Source organism: Ambystoma mexicanum, chromosome 8, assembly GCF_040938575.1.
Source record: "Ambystoma mexicanum isolate Mex_15411 chromosome 8, UKY_AmexF1_1, whole genome shotgun sequence".
NCBI lineage: Eukaryota > Metazoa > Chordata > Amphibia > Caudata > Ambystomatidae > Ambystoma > Ambystoma mexicanum.
Genome location: NC_090929.1, coordinates 806,277,253 through 806,289,281, shown reverse-complemented (window position 1 = coordinate 806,289,281; position 12,029 = coordinate 806,277,253). Strand labels below are relative to the sequence as shown.

The 12,029-nt window shown below is 46.1% G+C and overlaps 1 protein-coding gene across 26 annotated transcripts in view; it reads right to left on the bottom strand.

Annotated features, from left to right (window-relative positions):
* CAMK2G (calcium/calmodulin dependent protein kinase II gamma) overlaps positions 1-12,029 on the bottom strand; it is a 2,374,050-nt gene that overhangs the window by 309,587 nt on the left and 2,052,434 nt on the right. For 15 of the 26 annotated variants that reach the window (XM_069610651.1, XM_069610650.1, XM_069610655.1 and 12 more), the window contains one exon: positions 6,078-6,203. The exons of the other annotated variants lie outside the window; for them this stretch is intronic. In XM_069610651.1, the coding sequence (XP_069466752.1) occupies positions 6,078-6,203 (126 nt within the window). The remainder of the gene's footprint in view (positions 1-6,077; positions 6,204-12,029) is intronic. 26 annotated transcript variants of the gene reach the window in all.

Genomic DNA, 12,029 nt, shown 5'->3' with positions numbered 1-12,029 from the left:
CCTCGCTCAGAGTGTACCTATGTGTGTCGCCTTTTATCCTGACAGGGAGTGTTAACAAGTGGCTGGTGTGATTAGTTAGTACTACGTGCCCGACTCTGCCTGGCCTCATTACAGGGACAATTTAGCCAATGCAAGTCAGTGGAGGTAATCTTTCTGACCTCATTTCTCATCTTCCTCGGTTCAGTACTGTTGTCAATGTAAAGTGGGGAGGAATTATGGGAGCTGTAGTTTCCCATAAAATAATAATGGACGGGTTAGATGGGTTGTGGAAAATGGGAGATACCATGTCTCACAATTGGGTGCTTCGCCCCCACTCCTGAGGACCCCCTACCCAGGTGGATCCTCCCTCGCTTATCAACCCCCCAGCCCACAGGGTCGGGATGCAAATGCGATGACCATTCCCTGGTACCCGAGTACGGAATCCAAAGGGACTAGGTTGTGAAAACACACTCTGGTTTTTCACAAGGGCTACATAAGTAAGCAGGTACAAGTAGGTAAAATGCACCCTTGGAAAGCCTCACCACAAGTGTAGGGTGCTAAATCAATTATGCAGGGGCAAATAGGCAAGGTGAAGGTAAAAAGCAGCATTGGGATGCAATTGCTCATGGCAGGGGGCTAAGACAGATATGCAGGTATGCAAAGGATAAAGACTAGTAGGAGCAGAAAGCAGAATGCATAACAGTGCTAAACTATAGTAAGGCGAGGTAGGATGCAAACATGTTGGGCGGGCAGAAGGCCATAAAAGCTAGGTTCCAGGCAGCCAACGTAAGTTGCATAAGATATCAAATAAAGGTGGTATCGGCAGCGTACAACAAATGGGGAGGGCAAGGTCGCAATAAGTAGGTCAGCGGTGGCTACAAGGTGACCTGCAGCAAAGGTCTGCTCCAGTGGGTGCCTGTTTATGCCGGAAGCAAAGATCTCCACTTAAGAAGTCAGCCAGAAAGCAAAGAACTCCAGAAATTCCTGGGAGAGCTGCCTTTCATGGGAGCCCCTGCAATGACTTTCTATGCCAAGCCATGATAGGCCACCACAATCAACATGCTATTTTTCAGAGGCGAGAACCACAGCTGCATTGCTTCCTTGCACAGAATGACCACCCCCACACCACTTCGTTTGTTGAGTTATTGTAGGGCCACAATGTTGTACGTCAGGACCAACACACACTTTCCTTGCACAGAGGGGAGGAAGGCAATCAGGTTCAGCTAGATCGCCCACTGCTCCAACATATTGATGTGTTTCAGAGATTCCGGCAGGCACCAGAGGCCGCTCACCATAAGATCCTGCAGCTGAACATCTAAGCACTTCAAGGAGGCATCCCTGATCAGTCAGCTAGGGTCAGGGTTGTCAAAACAATGCCCCTCCTCAGCATGTTGTCTTGCAGGGGTCACCATCAGAGATCGAGTGATATCACCAACTGCAAAGCTCTTTGTTTTCCAAAGTAGTGATGACCTCTGGCACAATCAAGCCTCCAGCACCACCTGGATGCATGAGGCCAAAACCAGGCTCTGGGTCAGAAAGGACTGGACCATCTGAAAGATGTTTGCTATCCAATCTTTGGGAGGAAATGCCTGCCCAGGTGGGTGTACAAGAAGAGTCCGGTAAACTGGAGGGGCTGGGACAGGGAAAAAACAGAGCTTCCTGATTTTCAGGGATAAGCCCAAACTGAGCAGAAGGTTGCAGGTGGGGCACTGATGCACCAACATCTGGTCCAAGCTTGAATGAGCCAACTGACCAGGTACAGGAAGTCTTGAATCTAAAACGTCCTGAAGCAAGCCACCACTACCATCAGCGGTTTGCCGACGACCCTGGGCTCAGAGCAAAGACTCAACAGGAGAACAGTGAACTGGTAGTTGCTGTTTCCAACAATGAACCACAGGAACTTTCTATACTTGAAAGGAACCAGCACAAGGAAGTAGGTGTCCTAGAGCTCCAGGGAAAAGAGCAAGCTTAGGGGCTTGGATGACCTGGGCTGCGGCGATCATCATGAACCTGTCTCTTCTCAGGGGATAGTTCAAGAGCCTCTGGATCCATGATGAGATGCATGCCACAGTCTTTATTCTGGAACGGAAAGTAAAGGAAGTACTAGCCCTTACATAGCTCTGAACAGAATACCAAAACTAGCAAATCCTTCTGAAGAAGCTGACAGACCTACTTCTAAACAAGGGAGTCTTCCGAGGCAGCAAAGAGCCAGAAGGAAGGTGGACATTAAAAAAAAGGAAAGCAGTTCCTTCAATCACGACCTCTGAGACAAAAGCACTAGCAGTGGTGTCATGCCACACCTCAACAAAAAGGGAACGATTCCCTCCCACCAGAGTCAAATTGACAAAGTACAATTCACAGTGGCTTTGCACTGTGGGTTGATGCAGGGGCAGCAGAGGTGGCAACTCTTCCTCTCTGGGACTTTCTGCCTCTATCATGTCATGGGGACCATGCTGCGTCTGCTTGCTTGTAAGCGCCGGGGACCAGCCATTGTAGGCAAAAGAGGTAAGGGGCCAAAAAGAACAACCCCGGAGAGCAGAGGTAGATGGCTGCTGCAGAACAATGGGCAAGGACGTGGCTGTGGCCTTGGACTTTCTGTAGGGATTCTTCTGTCTTAGCCCCAAACGGGTCCAAAGGCAGATCTAAAAGGTTTAACTGGACATCAGGGGCAAAACCAGAGCTCCTCATGACTGACATAGTGCTCATAGCACGTGCCACACAATGCATTAATTTTATTTATTTATTTATAGAGCGCTGAGGGGCCGGAAGGAATAAGGGTGCTATACCCCACCAGTGGGTACAAACACACAAGCATAAACCAGGCTGACTCCCCCAAATCCAAAGGGGAGGGGCAAAAACAGGCCATCAGCTATATGCGATCAAGAAAAAAGATGTGTTTTAAGGCTCCGCTTGAAGATCTCCAATGATTTGATACCTCTGAGATCAGGAGGCAGGGCATTGCACGCCCTGGGAGCCACTGCAAAGAATGCACCTCTACCTACTGCCAATCCCATCCTGGGAACTTCAAGAAGATTGGTATCATTAGATCTTAGTACTCTCTGTGAGTGTTTTTTGGACAGTCAGCCGCATCCAGGCCCATCTGAAAAATCTGGAGCATAGCTGCCTCATCATTCACCAGAGAGGTAAAACCCCCAATCTCATCGGATGGCAGATTTTCATCAGCCAAAGATCACACTACATAGGCCAAATGAGTACTTGGCTAGGCCACAAGTAACATTAACAACCCTCAAAGCCAGAGTGCCCAACATAAAGACCTGGTAGCCAAGGGAAAAGTCATGGACTATAAACCCACCATAGAGGCCTGCACCACCAAACTCATTGGCAACAGAGGAGTGGTAAGGCCGGATCTGACGGGACCAGGAAATGCTTCCTGGCATCCTTGAGGCCCACAGCAGGAATCAAAGCAGCTTCCTCTATACCACTTTCGTTATGGTGTTCAGAAAAGAACCGTGAGGCGGCAAGGCACTGGTATAGGAAGAATGCTCAGCTCTGGTGACGTATCTCCAGATCAAACTTTCCAGCCATCACCTCTTGTGTTTTGCTATAGTGACCCCGAGTGGGACGGGTATGCCCAGGCGTAGGTCCCGTGCCTAATGGCCCTAGTGACCGAAGCTACTCCTCAATGATGAGGCCCAACAAGGCTGGAATATGTCTGGGGATGCTTGTGGTCTCTTGCAGAAGGGATGTAACCAGGCAGCTCGAGCTGGACTGCCCCTTTTGAAGTGGTACCAAGCCTGATTTGCATATGGTCTTTTCCCTTCTCCAACAGCTTGGCAGGTGAAGAACTATGGTCTGGAAGGTTGCCCAGAGCAATGCCAAGAGGTTACAATTAATTCTAAACCTTCCAGCCATCATCTCGTGTATTTTGCCGATGCCTCACCAGACGCCTTAGGGAAGTCCTAAATTCCACAGGACGAATTGGGTTCTGACACAAGAACAATGGGACCCCTTTCCTCATCTTACTATGCTGTTGCTTCTTGTCCTTTAGGACTGGAGAATCTTCTTCCACAGGTTATTCCTACATGGTCTTCTTCGATGGTGCTCTCAAGAACATGGAAGGTGCTCATACCATCCTTTTGGTAGTCGAAGAAGAGCTTTGCTGCATGCTCACTAAGGGCCTTAGAACTGGAAGAAATTGCAATCCTCTATGTGATGTCCTCCCTGAGGCAGTAGAGACATTACACATGGTGGTGGGACAAACATTTGCCCCCTGTCTCCCTGAAAAGGGCCAAAAGTCCAAGGCCTTAGGAGGGGTAGGCAAGGCGCAGGTAGATTAGCAAAGTTGAGAGACATTCCCAATTGTACAGAGTTCATGGAAAAAAGCAACTGAGAATGGGGTATGGCCGCTCAATAGATACTAATCCCAACGATGCGTCCAGCGTCTGGGCGCGCAATGGCACTTGGCGCTAGGGGTAGAATTATTCTGATGAAGAATCTGCTGGAGGAAGGAAAACATTAGAAATTAAAGATTTTGATTATTATGCTTAAGGAGGCATGTCACAGATTTGCTGGCACATACATCATCTGGACTGGGGGATTAACAAGAAATTTGACGTATCATAGGTGTTCGTGAGAATGCATCCTCCCCAACACCTAGGTCCACACACCTTTCACTCCCCATCCAACCTGTGACTGGGTGATCTGCTCCCCTTAGTTTCCACTCTTGGTTGCTTGTAGTTCCTTCGCTGGCAAATTGCACGTCCTTGCCTGTTAGCTAAAAACCGTATCCCTTGTATTTCTGCTCCCCTCTCAGTGTCCTTCCCCACAAATTGTAAAACGCTCTGTTGCTTCCCAAAGCTAGGTTTGCGGTTGCACACAAGATTTTTCACTCTCCATCGTGCTAGCAGCTCATTAACGTTTGCTCTTACATCCAAGCATCCATGAGCACTCCTTTCTCTCAGAAGAGCATCGCATGGACTCGACGATACATTTATTTTAGTTTAATCTTTCATGCCTCTTGATGTTTGAGCACACAATACTACTGCAAACCTATTCCGATGACTCGCACATTACATTTTAGTCTGCCCTTGCAAGATGTCACGTGGAGCATCTCCCATGGCGTTTAAAACCATGATAATAGCTGACATTTTGTTTAAGAGATAAGTTAGATTCCAAACATTTATGTACTTTGAACACAATGAAGGGTCAGTTCTATACGAATCCTCGCTGAGAGCAGCCTTGAAGACATACATCAGAGTTATTTTCAGAGGGGAATAAGAAGGACTTCTTAAAACTATTTTTTCGAGAACCCTACCATCAAGGCTTCACGCAATCACAAGGGAAGGACCATGCCAAGGCTACCAAAGTCACCCTTGTGAATGTCATTGAGCCAAAACTCAATGAGCGCAACTACACAGCTGTTGGGGAGATCAAGTATCTTGCTGCCAGGGCTAGGATTCAGATCAAGTGTTTTGGGAATGTTCGGTTCAGTATGTGCTGTATGTAATCAATACAAATATTTTAAAAAATGAAATTATTGTCGTTTTTCAAGTGCAAATCTTTTGTGCAGCTTTTCAGTATTTAATTACTTGTGACTGCTGCAACCCAGGGGTGTGCTTATGAAATGGCTAGAAAGCTGGCATTGCGATATGAAACTGCTGGTTCAGCCATACATAATTTTTAAACAGGACAAATCATAAGGCTCCAGACAATATTTCACAATTTCTATTACTCCTACAGAGAGCAAGATTCTCAATATAGCGGCACTACATAGTTACTGTGAAAAGGGAAACACCTGCAACAAAACGTATGGAGAGTTGTCACCAAAAAAGAAAAAAACAGTAGCAAAAAATTACTACCTTTTACTTACGCCATATGTCACATTCCAAAGCTACAACAATGCACCTTGTGACAATTACGTGTGTGTGTGTGTGTGTGTGTGTGTGTGTGTGTTTGTTTGTATGTGTGTGTGTGTGTGCTGGTGAGGAGACATGATGACCCTATTGACCGGTGAGGAATGCATTTAATAAATGATTTGCAGTGGATAGAAAATAAAATGCTAATTGGCAAGACAAAGCGATCATCACTAAACGTCACTAAAACTAGACACAATAACTCACTGCCACCAGTCAACTTACACAGTGAACTGTTAAGAGAAAATTGAACAACTGGAGCGAGTATGGGCTCCGACTGAGCAAGCTCTAACTCCAGTGTCTGCCCTGGGCTTTCCCAGGCAAGGAGTTTTTCTTCATAAGACTGTGAGGCTGCAAAATAAACATAAGCATTAAAAATAACTGATGTTAAAACAAACCTGCAAAGCACAATAAATAAAACACAGAATTTCATACAGCTCCACACAGGATGAGAAAACAATCATGCTGATAAAGCAGTCAAAATGTAACAGAAAATAATTCAGAGCACTCAAAAGTATTAAAACATGTAGGCACACACACAAATCAAAGGGTGTCATCAATTCAAAGGACAAGGACACTTTGCCACACAAGGCTATCCCTTTATTAAATACTATATGGTCTTTTTGAAGTAGGGGGGTATCTATCACATGATTGGCGACTGAAAGTACTCTCATACTAAACAGTGAAAACTTGGAAGTTCTGCTCAAAGTATGGGCACATGTAGACACTACCCAGAGATCTTAAATGTTTGTGTTTGTACTGTGAATGGGTTCAGGGAAAGACAAGTGACTGGGAGATGAGGCAGAGACAGACCAGGATCTTTGCCAATTAGTTAAGGGAAAATAGGAAAGTGAAAGATTATCAGAAGTAGTAAAGGAAAGTAGCAGAACTGAAGGATGAAGTACAAATTAAGAATACCAATTGCTACTACTCCTTTAAATTAACATGCACTGTAGGGCTCCAAGTGCTGGACTAACCAACACATTTCATAAAACCCCTTGGAAATGCTAAAAATTAAATGTGAAAAACTAACACTCCTCCGAACAAAACATCAGTGCATGTAAACCTAATTGTTCTCTATTAAATATGAGCTCTGATGGCAAGCTTGACACTAAGTAGAATCCAAATAGAAAACACTAAAAAAAGGAGGATAGCATGATCGGCAATATGAGAAATTGATTGTTAGGACACACTTTATTTTTGTTTTTTTTGGTTGTGCTTACCCCCCTTTCGCCAATCCTTTCATTCCTCTTATGATAATGCTTTTATATTGTCCTAAATAAAGATTCCATTTCAATTTGTAAAGGTAATATTTTATTTTAGTTCTAGCCCTTGTTGGATGATACGTGTTTCGGCATTAGAACTCTGCCTTCTCAAATCCGGGCAAGTATTGTCGTAGTTCAATGTAAACGGCTTCATTATGCCGTTAATTTATGGGCTCAAATCCCTCCCCAAAATATGCGACTCCTGCTTCACGCGTCGGTTGTGTGGACTTTATTTTTGGTCTACCATAAGATGACTGATGATGGAAATGCCTTATGGAGGGACATGACCTCCTGTCGTTGTCCTACCACTTCTGTGTGTGTTTTCCTTATGTTTTCTGCCACTGAGGTGCAGCTTGGCCTCTGGCAGTGCAGCTCTTCATTTTATCTTTTGGTGAACACCACCCACGGGATACTCTTATGGCACCCATGGGTGGGGGTACACTCTTGTATTGTGTATTTTTGGGCACCTGTGTGTTGCCCACGGAGCAGGGTACGGGCTGGCGGCATTTACATGCTGACTTGGCAGTGGCTCCGAGTGTCCTCCATTTCTGGGACAGCCAGGACCTCCCATAGGAATCAATGGATTCCTGCTAGAAGGCAAGATGGCCCTTGTAACCTCTTGATTTCTATAGTCTTTTGCCTTGTATCCCAAAGTCATGGGAAGCTCCAACTCTGTCCCTTCCTTCTGAATGGCTGTTGGGTGGAAACACCATATATGGCTCTGAGGCTGCCTCCTGTCATACTGACTGGAGCATTCCCGGGTGTTGTGTGTTGTGGGTACACCCCAGGGGTGGGACTTGTGTGAATTGAGTTAGGAGTCAACTCACATTCTCTGTTGTAGGTGTCTGGTTTCTGTGTATGTGACACAATGAGTGAGACAGCCCCGACTGAAACTGACATGAATGCAGTGTAGTGTGCTGAAAGGCTAGGTACTTGCCCCAATCCACATCTTTTGTTATGGGTGTCTTGGTGGAGTAAATGGCCTCAATGCCTGTGAGCCTGGTCAGCTGCCTGCCTGCATGAATGCCCTTCTGTGCCTGGTTCACTTACCAATTTGTTCAGAAGCTGAAGTGAAAGCTGAAGCAAGAAGAAGCTGTTCCTTGAAACCCAGCTGGAGGAGAAGACTGCTGCAACATCTTCAAGTAATCCGAAAGCCGTTGTGTCTCCTAAGAGGACTGATCCAGAGAGGTCATGCAAAGGAGGCCTCTCCCCGAGCTACGAGGGACCATTGTGCAAAGCTGCTGCTCTTAATTGAAGTATCTGGGAAGCAAGTTCTTTGTGCGTGCCATCTCTGGAGAAGGGGTCTTCGGAATCCAGAAGAGGAGTGCCAGACATCTCGAGCCAGAGAAGTCCATTGGTGTCACACTGAGAATCCGAGGGGCCTTTCGAAACCGCTGGAAGCAGTTGCAGCCTACCACTCAGAAAAGGGGGTACACTGGCATAGTGCTGCTGGACACCCAGAGCTACGAAAGGTCCAAATTGTCCAACAACGTTTCAAGGGGCATCCTCACCATCATCACTGACCACTTTTTCCCACTAGAGAGTCCAGAGTCGCTCAGTGCCGAGAGAAGTCAGTCGGTGCCGTTGACGACCGCTCCTATTACTGTTCCTGCTGGCTCCTGTCATTGCCTCTTTCCCCAGGGGCTCTGATCTGATGAGACATATGCCTCGAGCTCTGGAATTCCTCCCCACTCCCACCAAGGCTGTCCCACTCTTTACTCTGGCTCTTATGGGATCCTCCAGAAAGTCACCAGCCATCTACACCAGTTACAAAAGGGGAACCTGCCTGAAGATTTTTATTCGGATCAGGAAGGGGGCCATGAGGAAGCAGGCCCCATTCTGCCTGTGCCTCATGAGGTCACCGGCCTAGGACACCGATGGAAGCTCAAACTAGATAAATAACTAACTGCACTTCTGCCGCAGTAGCATACACAAAAGGTCAGTGGCAGCATAATGCTGCTGTATTTGAAGGAAAAAATGCACAACATGGCAAACTACAATCTTCATTATTATGCTTGGCAATAATACAAAAATTGATACTACAAAAGGAAGTAATAGCGACAATAGGTTACATTTTCAAAAGACAAAAGATTTTCCCCTGTGGTAGAGGGACCAGAAATTCAAAGCACTGATGGATCACCCATTACATTTATGGATGAATGGAAGAGCATAGATTAGCTATCTGGATACCCCCCCGGAATATGGGTGTTAAAGACGATGGCACATAAGATGAAAGGAAAATGGGCAGAAGGCAACATCATGGCAGATTTGGCGGCAAAACAGGCACCGGCCCCCAGCACAAACAGAGCCCCTGGTGACACTGCAAGTGTCATGTCGAACTTACTAAACCGGTGGGCGGAAGCAAATTAACACTTCGAAATGGCCACACAGGTGAACCAGACAAACAGGATAATCTACTTTCTGACCTAGGAGTGTAGATCAAGTGTTTTGTGCAACCAGTACGGCTGCAGTCTTTCTTCCCGGGTTAATCTTTCCCCGCTGCCTATTCGGATTAAGTGCGCTCACTACAAAGACTCCGGCTCCAAGGGTAACATAGCGGAGTCCAGATTTGTGTTCCGTGCCTCAGAGGAAACGAGGGCATGTTGAAAGAGCAGCGCGTCGATCAGCAACAACCCACTTGTAGTAGGTGTGCTCTTCTGTCCTTCTCACTTTGCTTGTATACTGGACGGAGGACATTAACGTTGTAAAGCAGACCGTTCACTTTTAAATCCATATGCTGCCCTGACCCCCATAGACAGTAGCCGAGTGGAAACTGCAGGGAGTCTTCCCTTTGATCCACGAGGGTCGCAGCAGACTAAGTGTCCACAGATACCAGTATGAACCCTACCACCTAAGAAGTTCAGAATATTTACCATCAGATAATAAGGTGGAATCAGATTCATCCAAAGGTGGGAACAAAACAAGTACTTCTGCCCAAGTAAAAATCAGAGGTTTTTCCTCAGAGAGCAGAACAGTATAGTCAAGTTGTCATGGCCTATAATGCATCCGAGGACAGTAGGAGGCTGGGCGAGGTGGTATTACACGGGCAAGAACTTGAAATTTCAGTAGTGGTGCCTGCTCAAGCTGAACTGGAGGCTAGCATTTCCCTGACGGGAGTCTGTATGAGCCTGGAAAACGAAATCAGAGTAGCTGAAAGCACTTACGAGCACCTAAGCATCCCTCCCCAGGCCACTTCAAGACTAGAGCAACAGAGGAGATTGTAATTCCAGACTCTATTCCCTTATCTAACCTCCCGGACGTGCTCTCTTTCTTGATGAATGATCGTTCCTCATTACCGTTTCACTGCGATGATTCAGCTTTGAACATAGTCTTTCAATCCTTTATCAGACTTTACAACATAATTGCACTGGAAGTCACAACAAACACTAATATCCTCACAAATATTAAAAAACAGCTGCCAATGGTAGAACATTTCACATCCTGCCCTACGATCATTGGGTCTACCATTCCAGGCCAATTTGCATTGCAGGACTCATCGGAAATAGCTCCCATTGATCTGAATATGGAAGCTAGCGGACACCCTATATTGTAAACAGGTGTGGAGGATATCAACACACATGGGAAGGGCGGCCCATACAAAGGCCTGATCACGACTAATAAGCACAAAAACATAAAAAATGGGCCCAAAGTATTGAATAGAGGTTCACGTAAGTTCCTCGGGACCATGTGGCTATCTGCAAATAAGAGAACTAGGAAAAACGCTGTTGATAATATGACAGAGCAAACATCAGAGAAAACAGTGCAATGGGCTGACTCAGGAAGCAGACCCAATTTACCTTCTTCCATCTATATTGTGTAGCCATCTGAGGACCCTATCATGAGTAACAATGCCACAAATCCAACCACCAGATTAGGGGCTCCTAGACTTCAAAGTAGATGCCATCTAAAAAGAGACAAGTCAATGCAGACATAGGCGCCTCAACATATGCTGTGGCTATAGGGGGTGTGCCATGCGTAACGCCATCTAAGACCTAGGCCAAGGCCAAGGGTGTCTCAAGAAGATGGCAAGGAGAGCGAGCAACTCGGCTCAACATGCTTACAACCAGCTAGGGAAAATTCCTAAGAATGCAAATGTGTCCACTGCAACATCAGTAGCCTGGGATTTACACAGTCGGCTGGAGGGCAGGGGTACCCGACACTCCGGAACCCGCCCCATCATTTTTTTATCTGTATTCGAGGAAGACAAGAATGTGCTGCCTAACAGACGCATTGTATTGGCATTACTTGCCTCCATTCCAGTCTTAGAGGCCATTTCATCTGCAGCCTTCAAATTCGTCCACATGTTTGATTGCTCACGACTTGGAAAATGCGCGTTCCATTTTCATTCAAAGCTGGTAGAAATCCTGGTTAGGGAGTGCCAGGAAGATTTCCTATTGAATGGTTTCAAGACATTACACGAAGGACACAAGAGACGAGTGCTAAGATAAAGGGCGAGTGAATCATACTGTGAAATGTTTCTTTGCTTCTGATCAATGGAGGCAGGCCGGTGTGATTCGGCCTCATCGAGTTAGGGTTGGCACGCCAGTTCTCTCTTCAACAAAGAAAAAGCACCCAGGGTTCTAAAGACACCAACTTCATAATTGGCAGCTGGAACTCGAGAGGGTACAATTCCTTTCTGAACCCGACATTAATGAAATGTTCATGGGCGCAGATATACTCCTCCAAAAAACGTGGCTGAGGGTTGCCCCTACTTTGGATCGTTATATGATTATCTGCAAAAATACAAAGAAAGGCTTAAAGGAGCGACCTCTGGAGGGCTATTAACCGCTGTAAAAATGAGGAGCTCACGTACGAATCACTACGTGAAAACTGGCACAGATGGGCTATTAATAATTAAGTTGTCAGGTAAGATCACTGGCCAACAGGTTGACACTCCTAATTAATATCTACT